Below are 18,249 nucleotides of genomic sequence, written 5' to 3'. Positions count from 1 at the left end.
TATAACCAGTGTCTCTTCTGCTACATTACACATTCAAATTGGAACATCTGACATGAGACATACGGTATAAGTCACAGCTCTCTCCAAAAGATGCAGGTGTGAGAAACTGTTGCTTTTCGTAATAACTGTGTGCCAACTTAAAGCTGGTGGCCTTTGGAATCTCAGCCATGCGGTGGTATCTGGTGATTCACGTTCAGGGCACCCACCTTTGATAGAAGGCTAAAAATGAAGTCTTGAGAGTAGCCCCCGTTAGTGTCATCCTCTTTACTACACTTCCACTTTAACTGAAAAGAGAAAAATAAAGAGTTAGGAGAGAAAAACAGAAAGACAAATAACCCATCTTTGGTTATGGAACTAACTTACTTAATCCTCTTGGGTCCTGGAGGAACATAGGGCCTGTACTAAAGTGTTTCAACCCTGCCAGTCTTGGGTTACGGAGCAGCTGGTTATGGATCACCGGAGAGAATTCATGAATGTCACAAAACTTGTTGAACCCATGTGAACACATCCGCACTGAAGTTTCATTTCCTCAGTATCTGTCTAACCAGCAGATATTGGAGTAATGGAGTTCCAGCCTAGCTGAGAGAAGAGTGTGGCAAGAACACACTGTCACGTTCTAATGACATGCGTAGATTAAGCAGGAAATAGCCTCTGCACCAGGCCAAGGAGCAGAGTGGCGCTCCAGGGGGACATTGTTCAGGTCTTGGAGCATACCCACCACCACCTGGGAGACCTGCAGTCAATTTCCATTCAGCTTTACGTGCCTTCGAGAGGGCTGAAATTAACACAGGGCTTACTGGGCCCTGGACCGGAGACAGCACATTGACTCACCTGCTGCTAGCCACAACACAACACACATCACCAGGCCTTTTAATGAGCACCTAATGCAAAACAGATGGATCCAGAGAAGTATATATGTGTGGCATGTATCTAACATGAGGGTCACTCATTCACACAGAAATATGTGAGAGTTATTCTGAGAAAAGCCCTTGTTAGCTCTGGACATTATTAGCAAATACAATGTAATGAAGCCATGATCTCTATAATGTTGGCTGACAGCTAAAAGTTGACTCAATTTACTGTACATAAACCTATCTGAACTGTACATCATTTCAGTTGCAAATGCTTCTTCTTCCCAGTGCTTAGCTCTCTGAGTAAGATGTTATGTAACAGGCTAATTCCATTCATAACACTGCAGGGTCAAGACTATCTCGCTAACTACCTGGAGCAGAATTATCAAAGGCAAGCGGCCAGACTAGGTCCAGACCAACACTCTGTTCACTGTCAGAGGGAGCCTTTCTGGGAATTGCCCTTTCTACACACCATTCTTTTTCAAACAATTATTTTGAAAATGTGCTTTCTCCTTCCAAGGCAGTTCTCCTCTACCCAACGATAACCTTGTATCCCATTAATCTTCTAACAAGGCGGAGCCGATCTTGGGTGATACCCAAATTTCAGACTGCTCCAGCACATTGCTGTGGTATATGTTGCTGGCAGTCTAAACAACTCTAAAGAGATTGGAGTTCCCTGGCAGTTCCCAACTGCTCTGGTACATTTGATACGCACGCTTGGAAGCCGCAAATAACAAAATATTTTAGAACAAAAACAAATACCCTCACACGAAAAATAACAGTCTGTCAAAGAATCTGCCACAGTGGGGAGGACAACAATGGTTTATGATGAACTTCCAAATAGCACTGTTGAAATCAATGAGGACTATTAGAAATGTAAGGGTCAATGTCCCCCAGTAGTTTTGGAATATATTCTACACCGAAATAACATCAACAAAATGATTCAATTTCTGTCAGATTGAAAGATGAAGGACTGATAAGATACCCAAAATTGAGCCTGTTGTATTAGAATACTGAAGGAAAGAACAACGCTATAGGGCCAGGAACAATACGGATTGAATGTTGTAATATAAAAATTATACAGACATCATTAATTTACATCTAACAATACTGCAAAATCTGACTGACTTTGATATTGACTTCTTGCGTGTTACCAACTATCAGATACAACTGCCCCTTAGAGCAATGCATGGAATAATATTCACATGTACAGTACGTGAATATGATATGTTTAATACCGTAGCAAGACTCAGCCCTCAACCCTGATGTTTGTTTTCCTAATACAACCTGATTCTTTAGGGGATACACCGCTCTTGATGGGTATCAGACGTTTTAACAAGATGAAATATATAAAGACATTAGCTAACATCCCCCGTGTCCTTTAATAGAAGTGGATTGAGTGGTTTCCAAAGGAAATATAATAACCCTCTATTTACGTCGTTATAGCTCTCCTGACGATGGACTACAGAGAGGAACAGACAGGAACAGGGCACATACACTCCTCCCCAAGCGCGTATGTGCTCTCTACTATATCCCAAATGTCTTGGTTTCCATCATAAACCCCTTACTAATGAAATACCTTGGAGGTTCTGGCCATGGTTTAACTCCCGTCAAAGATTCCTCAAAAGGACACCAGTACGGAGACTCTTCTCCCTCTCCTCCCCCATTCCTTCTTCAAAAATCTCAACCCTAAAACGCTGACCCCTCTTCCAATGCCGACTAAAAGCAATATTATAACTTACTTTTAATTTGGGGGTCACGTTGCTCTTGGAATGCCTTCCAACAGCTGAATCTGCGAGAGAGCGAGAGAGCGAGGGAAAGGGAGAGACACAGAGAAAGACAAAGAAACTATTATTTATTCAGACAGACAAAAAAAATGTTAAAGAGACAAATGAGAAGTGCAGTTGGTTGGGGAGGGCTCTGTCACAGTGGTCAAGAAAGTGTTGTCCCGTCGTTGGGAGACGGACAGGACCGCTTGTCTCACATCACCGCAGGTCATACATGATCAGCCTTTGGTTGTTCATCCTCCCCACCGTACTGTACTGGTCCCAAGCCGGCTGACCCGCCGGGCACCTCTGGAGCCATAACAGGGCATTGTTCCAGGAAGGCCTCACCGCAGAGGCCCAATAGCATGCGAGCAGAGAGGGTCTTGGTGAAGACATGCTGACCCTGCATGACTTAGTGTGTAGCCGCAAAGAGGGGCCAGGCCAAGACCTCATCTCCCACAACCTTGACTTCCATCAAATCCCTTTATTAGACATTTAGACAACGGTTTATCATGGCTACAGCCCAGAACCAGCATATTTTCCCCCCAAATGCAAATATGATATTAAGAGGTAGAATACTAGACGACCAGATGATGAAGCTGTATATGTTTCTGTTAGGTCTGCATTATGTAGTTCAGTCATTTCTTTGCCAAAGGAAAAAAATAGGTATTTCATACTAATATTCCAAACAGTTTTGTGTTCCTAAGCAACATAGTGTAACAAATTCTAAGTCAAAGACAGGCCATTGTTGTTCTGTCCAGGCGGGCTGTGTACTGTATAAAATATGTCCGACTGGCCGCTCATTGCCCTGTTGACTGGCCTGGTTCAGTAGACAGGATTGGCAGTGGGTCTGACAGACAGCACCAGGGGCAAAAAAAAGAAGCATAGAATTAGAGAAGGAGAATGAACTGTCAGAGGCCCTCTCGTATTGTTACATCACCAACATTTCAAGAATAAAGTTCTTTACGGGCACTGGAGTACCACATTGGCCTGAGCAGCTCAGACTGTTAAAGCACAGGGGGTGCATATGAGGAGTGGACCGTGACCCCGCCACTGGCGCCCTATGCTTATATATATATAAATGGTTCTAAATGGTTGTGTGTGTGTATATACACACACACAACCATTCAGAAGTTTGGGGTCACTTACTTGTAAAGTACTCACTTTTATTGCCAGCGGTTTAGACATTAATGGCTGTGTTGAGTTATTTTGAGGGGACAGCAAATGTACACTGTTATACAAGCTGTACACTCACTACTTCACATTGTAGCAAAGTGTCATTTCTTCAGTGTTGTCACATGAAAAGATATACTCAAATATTTACAAAAATGTGAGGGTGCACTCACTTTTGTGATATTTATATATATATATATATATACACTGCTCAAAAAAATAAAAGGGAACACTTAAACAACAATGTAACTCCAAGTCAATCACACTTCTGTGAAATCAAACTGTCCATTTAGGAAGCAACACCGATTGACAATAAATTTCACATGCTGTTGTGCAAATGGAATAGACAAAAGGTGGAAATTATAAGCAATTAGCAAGACACCCCCAATAAAGGAGTGGTTCTGCAGGTGGTGACCACAGACCACTTCTCAGTTCCTATGCTGCCTGGCTGATGTTTTGGTCACTTTTGAATGCTGGCGGTGCTTTCATTCTGGTGGTAGCATGAGACGGAGTCTACAACCCACACAAGTGGCTCAGGTAGTGCAGCTCATCCAGGATGGCACATCAATGCGAGCTGTGGCAAGAAGGTTTGCTGTGTCTGTCAGCGTAGTGTCCAGAGCATGAAGGCGCTACCAGAAGACGGGCCAGAACATCAGGAGACGTGGAGGAGGCTGTAGGAGGGCAACAACCCAGCAGCAGGACCGCTACCTCCGCCTTTATATATACATAGTGTGGTTGAGTGCAGTACCTGTAGATGTGTAGTCTGATGTGCCTGTGTGGTGGAGCTGTGTCTCTCTCTCCCTCTGGATCTGTTCCTTGATCAGCCTCTGTTCCTCCTGCAGCTGCCTGGAGCCCTCCTCCCTCAGACGTGCAATCTGACAGAACAATAACCCCAGGGTTAACAAGGAACATCATTCTCCCAAGGATGGGTTCTGGGCCGATATTCACAAAGCGTCTTAGAGTACCAGTGATAAAATCTGATCTTTTTTTTTTGAAAGACCAGCTACGGTGCAGTACCATCAGCTCAATAGAATACTACCACCTACTGGTGATCACTCCCAGTCAGTCAGTCACAACACACACGACCCATAACTACATGCATTTAACAGGCTGAGTGCAAGTCATCATGACTCACACAAAAAGTATCCCAAACCTTATATTTATCATTGACTTTATGAGCAAAGTGTATCAAGTCATGCAATGTTACCTAATGGAAATAATAATGATATGGCAAGGAATGAAAACACTTCTATGGCCTCCTGAGTGGTGCAGCGGTCTAAGGCCCTGCACCGCAGTGCTAGAGGCGTCACTACAGACCCGGGTTCGATCCCAGGCTGTATCACAACCGGCCGTGATTGTGCGCCGCCCTATGGGACTCCCAATTCGCCCAGCATCGCCCGGGCTAGGGGAGGTTTTGGCCGGTGGGGCTTTACTTGGCTCATCGCGCTCTAGCGACTCCTTGTGGCAGGCCGGGACCCTGCAGGCTGACCTCGGTCATCAGGTGAACGGTGTTTCCCTCCAACACAATGGTACGGCTGGCTTCCGGGTTAAGCAGGCGGGTGTTAAGAAGCTCGGTTTGGCGGGTCATGTTTCAGTTGACGCGTGACTCGACCTGTGAGTCGACCTGTGACCTCGCGGTGAGACAAGATCGAAATTGGGGCGAGTAAAGAAAAAAAAAGAATTCATAATAATAGATATGAGATATGGCTGCAGCTTTGTTGTTTGCCCACGTCTTTAGTGAATTTCAAGGTCAATCAAGAGAAACACGGGAAAGTGTGCGTTATAATAACAGTGGTAGGCTCAGCTGTTTGAGAGGGTGTGGGGACCGAGAATAGAGAGGTGGCTGTGTGTGCTACCTTCACTAAGCCAGTGATTGGAACAGCTGTACTCTGGGGCTGACTGTGTGCGGTGCAGCATTCAGGAGGTTGAGCAGGTGAGCTGAGCATGTGTTGTATATTCTGCATCATCCACCCTCCTGGATGCCGATTGTTTTAGCCACCTGACTGTGTAGATGAGGGATTAGCATTCAAGTGAAACGTGCCTGTATGATCTGTTCTAGGGTCAAAGTAGGAAACTAGGTTGCATCTTTCTTACCTCCTCCTCTAGAGTTCTGGTGTTTTGGAACTGTTCTGCACTATGGGCCTCAGCCTGGCGTTCTCTGGCCTCCAAGTCTGTGAAAATCACACACACACACACACAATCATCCTAAATCGGCAGTTTTGTGTAACTGAGGGAAGTGCTTGTTGAGATGGCACAGGTTTGAGGTCTCACCTAGCTTGATCTTCCTCCTCTTAGCATCTAGCTTGTTATTCCTCTCCTCCGCTTGTTTCTTGGCAGCACAGATCTTATCGTAAGCAGCCTGACACAGAAGAGAGGAGGACAGTCTGATGTGATGAACAGTTGGAGAGAAGAGGGAAAGAGGGCCTGGAGGGGGGGGGGGGGGGGGGGGGGTATGGATAATGGGTGAGTATCAGACAGACAGAGAGTCTTACCCTTGCAGCAGCATCAGTCAGCACCTCTAGGGCCTGGGACAGCTGGTGGAAGAGATCAGCTGGGGAGGAAACACCAAGGACACTGTCATGTTCTAGAGATAATAAATACTGTACAATACATAGAAACATACACTCTTTCATAGACCTGCTCAGTGGGGACTTAAGATGTGGTTAAGGGGACCATAGTGCATGTGTAGAATGTTAGCTTTTAAAACAGCAACCAAATGGGACAAAGGTTAACAACACAAGGTAATGATACCTTAGTGAGCTGCTAACACGCGAGGGGAGGTGAGAGGAGGGGAGGAGAGAGAAGGAGAGACCAGGGGGGCTGTGTGTTGCGTGTGGAGGAGAGGACCGAAATGAGGCAAGGTTCAAAAAACGAGCAGGCGTGTGCTCTGTGATGTCTCCTTGCCAACGCAGGACCCGGGGCTGACATAAACGGAGACATTTCCTGCGTTAAAATGTGCCTGGAGTCTGACAAAACCTGGTTCCCCAATGATCCAATCGCACTTTTCCCCACATAAATCCACCCAGACCTCTCAATCCATCTCACATTTGCGAGCCCTACGGGGCCACAGAGTCAATCAAAAGTACCACACAAATCCCCGGAGCTCGCCTCTATCCACCCCCCCAGCACCGCAAACCCCCAGCTCATAACAGCCCCACTACTGCACGCTTAAATCACTCACGGGAGTTTTTTTCCCTTCTATATAACGAACCTCTACTGTTACTCCCTGTGAGAAAAGCAGCACACAAACAGAAGGCTAGAGACTGTGGTGGAAGTGGAAGGGTCAAGTTACCTACGCACATGGAGCAGAGCTGGCTGAATGAAAGCCTGCTGGACTGCCACATTGGCCGGAGCAGCTCAGACTATTACAGCACAGGGGGTGCAAAATGGGGGGGGGGGGTGGAACTTGACCCCCCCATCCCTTGGGGCTACAGTGTCAGGGCTCTTAACCTCTCGTGTGAGTGGGTGCATGAGATGTGAAAGAGAACATTCTTCAACGTCTCCTTTTCATTTCTGGTAAATTTCATTGTTTTATTCCACTCAGCCCCCCCATTACCCCCTTGTTTCCCATTTTTGACTTAATCAGGAATAGTAAGAGGAATCCAGCAACCGCACAAACCTCACTTTAAAACATGCCTTACGATGGGCCTTTGCCACAGTGATTTTTTTCCCCTGACGCAGAATTATACTGAACCTTCCGAAACTGATTGTTGACGTTTGTTGGCGACAAGCCGCGGAGTGCCAAAGGGGCTGACTGGGGAAATGCTAGTCATGCTGTCTGGCTTGGGCTGGCCCGCATGGCTGGAGGGCTTGTGGGAAGCCTCTGCTCTGGTTAGCCATGGAGGTCCATCTGGCAGCAAGGTCAGACTCTAGAGGGTTTCGTGGAGGAGATGTCAGCATGTAATGGTGTGGGTTAGGAGAGGAGATGCAAGCATGGTGCCTGTTGACAGGGCCACACTGCACATGAATACCCATCTTAACCTCCCAGTCATACAAGACACCAAATACCCACACACTATATTCTCTCAGCGTGTCAGGTCACAATGATGGACGTAGCTAGTGTCGATGAAGTTCAGGTTTTACAATCTGCTGCAGAGGCAGAAGGCCGATATACGAGGTGAGGAGAAATGGACATCGTGCCATGTCATTTTCACTCACCTGCTTTAGGGTTGTCTGGGTTCTTGTCTGGATGGCATGTCAAGGCCTTCTGTCGGTAGGCTTTCTTGATCTACAGAAAAAAAGGGGAGAATGAAATCAGAGTCAGAGTGTTTACTCTTTTAGTATGCATGGACTTAGGTCAGCACATTGTTATTCACATTATGTCCCAGTCCACTATGTTCAGTTCTCTATTGAAACCAATAACCTGCAATGGGCAGATCCTCTATCACTGTGTTGTTGTTTTTAACTGCCCCCAGAGTGGATGAATATTTTTGTAGATGCATGCAGTTAGTTCTTCATTTTGTGCACCTTGGTTGGACTTTGTGGTAGAGACTGTACTAGGTTGTTGTTTCGAAAGAATGCCTTCAGAGTTGTTTTTGCTGAATATTCCAAAACCGCTGTATGCATCTTGCCAATCTAGAATCTCTGAAATATATTTCCAACACGATTATTCTTTTTCATGCCATCACTGGCCCGAAAAGTGAAATGTGTATAAAAATGATGGTCTCCTGGAAACATAACAAAAATATGAGTAGAAGTTTGATATGACAGTACAGGGGGTGGAAACGTGTTTAGTAGTTGATAGGGAGTTTAGGCTCTGTTTCACTGGGGCCACATCTTGACTGCTGTCACCTTAATGCTGACAACTTTTTCAAGAAGGATAAATATGGATTGACAGCAGAGGAAATAAATTAAAATAAAATAAATAAATGTAAAATGTAAAATGTAAAAATTACAATAACACACAAACAGTGAACCATTGTCAGTCACTAAATTGGGATGGCAGCCATTAATATCTTGTGTCTCAAGCCAAAACATTTTAAAATATGAGCGACAAACTTAGGGGGGAAAAATACTTTGGAGCATTGCAATCTTAAAAATCAGGTTTTAGTCCGCTTCTTTTTTTTTACTCAGTTGTTCTCTGGAATGTTAACCGCATTTCTTGGGTTCTTCTGGGCGAGTTAATGACAATGTGTTTTTCATTAGGCGATGTCTACTTCTCCAGAGAGGAAGCAGGACCCACTGAGAGAGAAAGCAGCTCTCTGAAGAGACAGTGCCCAGCTTTTCAAACCGCTCCTCTATGCCCAATGAAGACCTCCCGTCCTAATCAGCCCTGCCAGCATTCTGCATGCTTTCACCTCCCCCCTTTCTAGTGATGCGGGACAAATCAATACAGTTACATATTGCAAAATTATATTGATACTTTGACTACAAATATTTTTTTGTTGCTAGGTAGCATTAGCTGGTGCTAGTCAGCTGTATCTGTACCAAAACACTGGTATACTTATTCTTAAAGCTTGTTCTCCTTCTTCACGTGAGCCAACATGTTTTCAGCACTTATTTCCTTGACTGATCAAAACTAATTTTCTCATGCACTCTCATCTCTCTGCAGCAGACATACGGTGAGCAATATGTTTGGAACATCAAATCGCAATACAATTGCAGTATTAAATCGCAATACATCGTAAGAATCTCAATATATATTGTATCTAGAGGTCGACCGATTAATTAGGGCCGATTTCAAGTTTTCATAACAATCGGAAATCGGTATTTTTGGACACCGATTTGGCTGATTTAAAAAAAAAATGTACACCTTTATTTAACTAGGCAAGTCAGTTAAGAACACATTCTTATTTTCAATGACGGCCTAGGAACGGTGGGTTAACTGCCTTGTTCAGGGGCAGAACGACAGATTTTTACCTTGTCAGCTCGGGGACTCAATCTTGCAATCTTACGGTTAACTAGTCCAACGCTCTAACCACCTGCCTCTCATTGCACTCCACGAGGAGCCTGCCTGTTACGCGAATGCAGTAAGAAGCCAAGGTAAGTTGCTAGCTAGCATTAAACTTATCTTATAAAAAACAATCAATCATAATCACTAGTTAACTACACATGGTGGATGATATTACTAGTTTATCTAGCGTGTCCTGCGTTGCATATAATCGATGCGGTGCGCATTCGTGGATAAAGGACTGTCGTTGCTCCAACGTGTACCTAACCATAAACATCAATACCTTTCTTAAACTCAATACACAGAAGTATATATTTTTAAAACCTGCATATTTAGCTAAAAGAAATCCAGGTTAGCAGGCAATATTAACCAGGTGAAATTGTGTCACTTCTCGTGCGTTCATTGCACGCAGAGTCAGGGTATATGCGATAATAATAAAAGTTTTGTTTTCTAAATGATAGTTTACGGAATCGACCATATTAATGACCAAAGGCTCTTATATCTGTGTGTTATTATGTTATAATTAAGTCTATGATTTGATATTTGATAGAGCAGTCTGACTGAGCGATTGTAGGCAGCAGCAGGCTCGTAAGCATTCATTCAAACAGCACTTTCGTGTGTTTCGTGTGTTTTGCCTTCACTGTGCTTCAAGCATTGCGCTGTTTATGACTTCAAGCCTATCAACTCCCGAGATTAGGCTGGTGTAACCGATGTGAAATGGCTAGCTAGTTAGCGGGGTGCGCGCAAATAACGTTTCAAACGTCACCCGCTCTGAGACTTGGAGTAGTTGTTCCCCTTGCTCTGCATAGGTAACGCTGCTTCGAGGGTGGCTGTTGTCGACGTGTTCCTCGTTCGAGCCCAGGTAGGAGCGAGGAGAGGGACGGAAGCTATACGGTTACACTGGCAATACTAATGTGGCTATAAGAACATCCAATAGTCAAAGGTATATGGAATACAAATTGTATAGAGAGATAATATAGTATTTATAGAACTAACTACAACCTAAAACCTCTTACCTTGGAATATTGAAGTCTCATGTTAAAAAGGAACCACCAGCTTTCATATGTTCTCATGTTCTGAGCAAGGAACTTAAACGTTAGCTTTCTTACATGGCACATATTGCACTTTTACTTTCTTCACCAACACTTTGTTTTTGCATTATTTAAACCAAATTGAACAGGTTTCATTATTTATATGAGGCTAAATTGATTTTTATTGATGTATTATATTAAGTTAAAATAAGTGTTCATTCAGTATTGTTGTAATTGTCATTATTACAAATACATTTTAAAAAATTGTCTGATTAATCGGTATCGGCCTTTTTTGCTCCTCCAATAATCGGTATCGGCGTTGAAAAATAATAATCGGTCGACCTCTGATTGTATCAGCAGCTAAGTATCAGGCGGCAGGTAGCCTAGTGGTTAGAGCGTTGGGCCAGATCAAATCCCCGAGCTGACAAGGTAAAAATCTGTCGTTCTGCCCCTGAACAAGGCAGTTAACCCACTGTTCCTAGGCCGTCATTGTAAATAAGAATTTGTTCTTAACTGACTTGCCTAGTTAAATAAAGGTTAAATAAATACAAAAATTAAATCATGATAATGTCGTATTTTGAGGTCCCTGGCAATTCCCAGCCCCGCCCCTTTCACCACAACCTCATCTCTCCCGTGCTGCCAATCAATCAGAACCTGTCCAGTACAACTGGATAGATCAAGGGACCCTTTCTGTTCTGCATGTCTGGAACTTTTGCATAGGACGCCATCTACTCCGGGCAACGTTTCCCTGCGTGTCTATTTTTTTTTTGCACTATTGTATCTAAGGAATGTGCCAAAATAGACAGCGCAGACCGGCTTACTGACTGGCTGTTAGTGAACTGAAGAGGATGTGGTAATGCATCAGCAGTCAGAGAAGACATTTTAACTATCTGGGGATGAGCCTATCCTGGTCTGGACCTGGTGTGCTGTCCAGAGAGGGATAGACAGGGTGGGATCGCTCTGAGGCTACACATTATTACAGCCCTTCACTCAGAGAGCTTCCTACATACAGTAACATTCAGGTCAGTAGAACTATTTCAAGCAGCAACACTTCCCCCTCAGCCTCCTACCACCTCTACTATCCAATCACTTTCTGCTCTGCTGCATTTCTTGTCTCTCCTCTCCTGGACCACCTCCTAATCCTACTCTTCATCTCCCCCCCAGAGTTCAGCACATTACCTCAGCCGAGGAGTGAGTCAGCGGTGTATGCCCTGTTTGGCAGCGAGCTGAACGTCATGAGAAGCTCCTGAGTTACTGCCACTGCCCAAGAGAAACACATCAGCCGGTTGAGAGGTCAGGTTGTGACCTCAACTCACATAGTGGCTTTGGCCATCACCAGACCAATCTGATAAGTTTACGTGTCTATGTCATTTTGTAAGGTCAAAGTAGGTTTCTCCAGCTGCCCGGACATCTACCGAGCTCTTGAACAAGAGCAACCTGTCATCAAGCACGCTGTGCTGAAAAACATCCACGCTAGTAATTGTAACACCGTCAGTAAATCAAATCCCTCAGAGTGGTTACCTCACCTCCCTTTAACAAGCTCCACAGAGGCCCTTATTCTCATCGCCTTGAGAAGAACTGGGCTCAGGGGCTGGAGGATGGGGTGGGGGAGAGATCCCCTCTGTGTTAATAACAGCCTATTTGGTAAATGCGTGCAAGCACTCCAACAGCAGAAGGACACCCTCTTGGGGATTACTGACTGTGGGTTTCATAGTGCTGTGCTCGGCACTGGGGCTCCATAAGACCAGCCAGACCAGTCCAGTGCCAGGTCCCCCCATCTCCCCCATCTACTGCTGGCAAGTGAATACTGCTCCCTTAGCCCTGAATTTAGTTAAATACATCATTGGTCCCATCACTGATGTAACACGCAAGCACCAATTGAGGTAGACCCAGGGTCATCTGTACATGCCAATGTGGCAACTAAAGAGTGAGCTAATTCAGTGATAAGGGAAAGTAGAAATCTCAAATCGGGACAGGTCCTCTTGAGTAAGGAGGATCAATAGCAGTGGCAACTAAAAAAACATTACTGTTTTTCCAGTGCTGGATATCTTAAATAAATTATGAGAATGAGACTTCTTAAAGGGGCAAATTAACCATAAGACTAACAGGACGTGGTGCGGCCAGCCCAGTACATCACTGGGGCCAGGCTCCCTGTCATCCAGGACCTCTATATAAAGGTGGTATCAGAGCAAGGCCTGAGAAAATTGCCAAAGACTCCAACCACCTAAGCCATAGACCGTTCACTCTGCTACCGTCTGGCTCAGAGACAGCTTCTACCCCTAAGCCATAAGACTGCTAAATAGCCATAAGACCACTAAATTGTTAAGGGTAATTGCACCGTAACGGATTTTTCACTTAAAATGTAGCCAAACAAAAAACATTGATTTCATTTTACAAAAACACATTTACTGGAAGAACTGCGCAGATGCAAAGTTTAATAACAGAATTTCGGTAAAATCTCCCTCTGTTTTTGGCTATAATTTTAATGAACTCTGCCCCCAAACAAAACCAAGAAGTTAAAGATGCACTAAAATTATAATAGTTCTCCTAATTTCAAGTATAGTGTAGAAAATCATTGTACCATCTAAACCACTGAAATATATTTTCCATATACCAACATATTGTATTTTCAGCTGTTTGAAGCTGGTGTACAAAACTAAACTTAAAAAACAGGAAGCATAGAAATAGCACACATAGAACAGATCTACCGCTTCTTAGACTTGCTTTCAATAACTTACATTTCCATATGAATTTGATCAGGTCGCCCAAAAAAGTACATATTGCAGCTTTAAGACACTTGAATAATGCAACACGGCATGTAGAAATGTCGCAACTTAATTACTGTTCGCCAAAATGTCCATTACAGGCTAGAACACTTTACAAAGCAAGAGGATAAAGGTAGCTTCCAGCTTTGTACGCTAACTTTCCAAGCTAACTTACAGCTAAGCTAAGATCAATTTACTACACTAGTACCTTGTTTGTGATAATATGGTAACCATAACACAAAATATTGATGATTACAAAGCTGATTGTGACCAAAAACCTTTGTCTCTCCCACCTCACATCACTCCCAGTCAAGATCATCTTTGCTCGAGCCTCAAACTGTGAGTGAGACAGCACGCACATTTATAAAATAAGAGATTGCTTCTTCTATGCAAATGTTGTTGATCAGTACAATAAAATAAGTCCCAAATGGAGGGGACACAGATTGTTTTTCATCTGTAGCCCCGTGAAATCAGCCAAAACAATCTCACTAACTCAATGCACGCACACACTCCTATTGAATATTAATTCACCTGTATTGTGAATAGGCCTAGGCTACATCTTGATTTGTCCAGTTTATCAATAGAGACCGACCATTCAAATCAATTATTACTATTATGTTATGTCGAAAGATTGGTAAAAAAAAATATTTAAAAGTCAAATTGACTGCATGATTGTATAATTGATACATTAATGCATACATACAAAAATCCAACATTTCAAATGTGATGATATGGAACTCAAAAGATCTGTCTGGATAAAGTGCCATTCTGGGAGTTCGGCTAATAGGCCTTTTTTTGCCATGGCACCGTTTTGGTATTGAGTATCATGATGGTATCGAGTATCGTGATACTAAACCTACTGTAATATCGGTATCAAAGTCAAAATTCTGGTATTGTGACAACACTATACTACTGTGCTACGCTGACTAAACTTGTGAACCCCATTGCGGTTTGTGACTACTATGATTTTCCCATTGTAGCAAATTCAACTGCAGAAATGAAATTACTGATTTAGAAACAGAATTTAGTTTTAATCACTTAATAATTACTAAACAAAATGTATATTAGTAAAAACACTAACTATGATAAATCTACCTTTACTTTGTTACTTCTGTGAACTTTCATTAACCTCCCTCATGAGAGAGAGAAATTAGAAAATATCTTTAAAATATGTGGGTTTTAGGTAAATGAATTTAAGACTTTTTCTGCTAGATGTTTTCTAAGACCCCTTTTCCATCTGTTTGACCAGAAATCAAAGCCTTTGTCTATTCCTTATTTTTAGGATGGATAATGGTTAGACTCTTATCTTTCATTTGACACCCAATTTAACAGGCTCCTATGAACTTCACGTTGGTGCTCATGGGTAATTTTACGTGGAAATTACTTTAAATGGTTCCCCGGACTATCTGCACTGACCCTATCTTGCACTGACTCCATGCACTCACAAGACTATACACACACTCACTACACTGACACTCTCACACAGAACCCACACACATTCACAAACACTGCATACGCACGCACACGCACACACACACACAACACAAACACACACTTTTACACTATACTGCTGCCTAGTTACTTTACCCTGCCATCATGCACATATCTGCCTCAAATACCTCGTACCTCTGTACATTAATGTGGTACTGGTATTCCCTGTATATAACGCCATTTTTGTGTGACTATTTTTCGACTCTGCATCGTTGGGAAGGGCTCGTAAGCAAGCATTTGACGGTAACATCTACACCTGTTGTATTCGGACATGTGACATAAAATGACATTTGATTTGATAATCAAGCCCATCCCTCCCTCCTTAGCAGTGGGCTACTTACTTACAGTACCAGCAGGCACACAGTAGCCTAATGGTTGGTGCCTGGTGAAATCAGGCTCTCTCTGCCACCCGCTGCCTGCCACAGTCTTTACTGCATGCCCACATCTTGTACTCATTACCCGTCTGTAGTGCCTATTACAGCTGACAACTGGCCCCAACACAGCCACAGCAGGACCCACATGGGTGGCTGATTAACTACCTGCTCTGCAATTGGGCCATCCTCCTAAATTACACTGATCTGGCATTATTAGAAAATTATCCACTGGAGAAAACACATGCAAGGAAGAAAGAGAGAGAGAAAGAAGGAGAAGGGGGTGGTGCAGGGGGAGAAGGAAAAGGAAATTATAAAATATGTACAGAGGTCGGACGTACAAAGCGGAACGTGTGTGTGTGTCTACGTCTACTAAGATGAAATTGCGGTTCAGCTTCCAAAATGCACCCTGAGCTGAACATATCTCGCCTGACAAGAACATTTGTTTGGGACAGTGACACAATTAGCATGAGTGGGGCCTGCCAAGGGCCAGCTGTGTTACTCACCTACCCGAGGAAAGTGTCTTCTGAATGGATGCAGGCAGCAGAGTGCAACGGTCGGATGCACAGTGAAACGCAGCCAGCCTGGCAGAGGGTCACTCTATTCAGTCCCACAGCTAGCTAAGCTACAGTACCATGAGCTGTTTTAGCCACTGAGGCCTAACATTACTGCAGTCAGGGAGCCAGACACGAAGAGCAATGAGAAGGAGAGGAAGGAGCGCCACATGTAAACGCTGCGCTGTCATGATAAAGTCCATAAAGACATCTGCTGGTGAATAATGTCTGCACATAACTCAGATATATGTATACAACCTAGCCGTTTTAAACAGTCACACTATAGGTAGGCTATATTGTGTCTTTATTAGCCAACAGAAATAGCACCAGGCAGCCACATTGCTGAATCTTATTGAATTTGTGGTGCCTAAACTGTGTTCGGTCTATTCCCTTCCCCTGTAAAACAGCCACTTCTTTATCCCTGCTGATATGCAGGAGCATGTGGCTGAAAAATGATAGCTGGCCTGTTTAACTGTCAGCTACAGGAGAACTCTGTGGCAAAAATGACTCCAGATAATGATTCACTCAGTGATGTGCATAAACCACAGGTTCCAAGCCACCAGCTCCCTAACTAAAAGATCTGCAATCCAAAATGAGAGGAATTTCAAAACCAGAGATAACGACAGAGGTAATTCAAACCAGGAGGAGTAACAGGAAGCCGAGATTCATCAGGGAATGGTTTACAAGCCCACATTAACATGATCTTGAAAGAGTATTTCCTCTCTCAATGATAAACAGCAGTCCTCCTGGTGTAACAGTGGGAGAAAACAACTGTGACATCTGACATTGTAGATTACACCACTTGGTTTCACAAATTCTACCAGTCCCCACACACGCACTGGTGTATGCACTACTGCTCACTATCTTTCCTGACCATCAGCAAACCTCACAAAACTCAGCTCCCCATTTCAGGGACTCTTTCTGTCCAAGCCACAACCACTAACTTCCCTAAAATACTCCTCTGGGGTGGATGAGACTTTGAAATCCAATTAAGAAATGTAATTCTTCCCACAATTTGGCAGCAATGTTAATTTCCTTCTGGCCTGCAGATTTTAGGAGCTGGAAATTTAGCACGGAGGTGGTCGTGAAAATGACTGGATTTGGGGACACACATGTAGCAGGCTTATCACCCATGGAGCATGGGCAGGGAAAATAGGACAAGGGAAGGGGAATCTTCCCAGAGCAAACCAAATACCCATGTCTGCACATAATGTCATTCAGACTAACCCATTACATTCTGTTTCAATTAGGTGGAGCAGCCTTCTGTTTGAGCAAGCAATCAAGCATACTTGTTTAACATGCAGACTGCAATACAATTTCTGATTGGCAAACAATAAGAGATATTGAGGAAGATAATATGTTTCTTGAACTTATCCAAATACTGGCTCAACCAGTACTTCTTGGTATCCCTTGGGAGAATCAAACAGGACCTTCTTATAGTGCTAGACAAGGAAGCCACAGTCTAATTTTGGCAACATGATGCATTGGCTTATGAGTCTGATTTATCTTATCTGCTCCAGGTGTTGCACTTCATCTGCATGCTTCCTTCAGATATAACCCACATCTACAGAAATGGCAAAAAAATGGCTGGCTCTGTATTATCTTAATAAAAACTGTCATAGGACCACTAGATACATATAATTTTGAACAGTACTATGCCGCCACTTAGTGGCCATTTGAAGATACTTTACTTAGAACACACAAGACCTACAGGCTTGGTAAAAATATTGCTAATGACATTATCCATGACGTACAAATTCTGACCAAACAAAATTATTAGGTAACTAACGTTAGCTTGCTTTGTTCATAACCAACCTAGCTAGTAGCTCTGGTCCAGGGCTAAGTGCTCGTCCCTCTAACACAGCAGAGGCAACTCGTTGTTGTCGTCGCGTGACTGGATCAGAGCTAGCTGGCTTAAGTATAACAACCCACTCCCGTCTGTGCTAGCACCTTTTGGAAGAGCAGAGATAGGTCTTTAGCTATGTTATTATGTACCAACTTCAAAGCAACTAGCTAACTAACCTACTGCTAAGTTACACAAGGCGTCAAAGTTTGTAAACTAGCTAGTTAACGTTAGTTATCTAAAGTAGCTAGTTAGCAAGCTAGCTCCGTATTGCTAGCTAGCCATCACTCACCTCTTTCGCTGTCGCTGTGTCTTTAATACCCAGTAGACCATATAGGTCCATCTGTAAAAGGTCTTTCGCTGTCTTTCCTGTCATGTTATCTTTCTTTCGTACAATATAATAGCTACCAAAACAAACGTTAAATCAACGTCCTAAAGATGTTTGTTGTTGTAGCACGTATGGGTTGAACGTTTCGAACTTCCAATTCGGACTCATTCACTTCCTGAAAACATA

General features: G+C 43.5%; 1 protein-coding gene across 1 annotated transcript in view; it reads right to left on the bottom strand.

Moving 5' to 3' along the window:
- LOC129812837 (dnaJ homolog subfamily C member 17-like) overlaps positions 1–18,249 on the bottom strand; it is a 52,661-nt gene extending 34,412 nt beyond the window's left edge. The window contains exons 1-8 of the mRNA XM_055864751.1: positions 18,028–18,249; positions 7,949–8,018; positions 6,283–6,341; positions 6,062–6,149; positions 5,885–5,961; positions 4,539–4,665; positions 2,594–2,643; positions 207–284 (exon numbers count right to left, since the gene is read on the bottom strand). Of these exons, the coding sequence (XP_055720726.1) occupies positions 207–284; positions 2,594–2,643; positions 4,539–4,665; positions 5,885–5,961; positions 6,062–6,149; positions 6,283–6,341; positions 7,949–8,018; positions 18,028–18,111 (633 nt within the window). The 5' untranslated portion in view covers positions 18,112–18,249. The remainder of the gene's footprint in view (positions 1–206; positions 285–2,593; positions 2,644–4,538; positions 4,666–5,884; positions 5,962–6,061; positions 6,150–6,282; positions 6,342–7,948; positions 8,019–18,027) is intronic.

The sequence above is a fragment of the Salvelinus fontinalis genome, chromosome 16 (genome assembly GCF_029448725.1).
Source record: "Salvelinus fontinalis isolate EN_2023a chromosome 16, ASM2944872v1, whole genome shotgun sequence".
Lineage (NCBI taxonomy): Eukaryota > Metazoa > Chordata > Actinopteri > Salmoniformes > Salmonidae > Salvelinus > Salvelinus fontinalis.
This window is presented reverse-complemented; position numbering and strand designations above follow the sequence as displayed.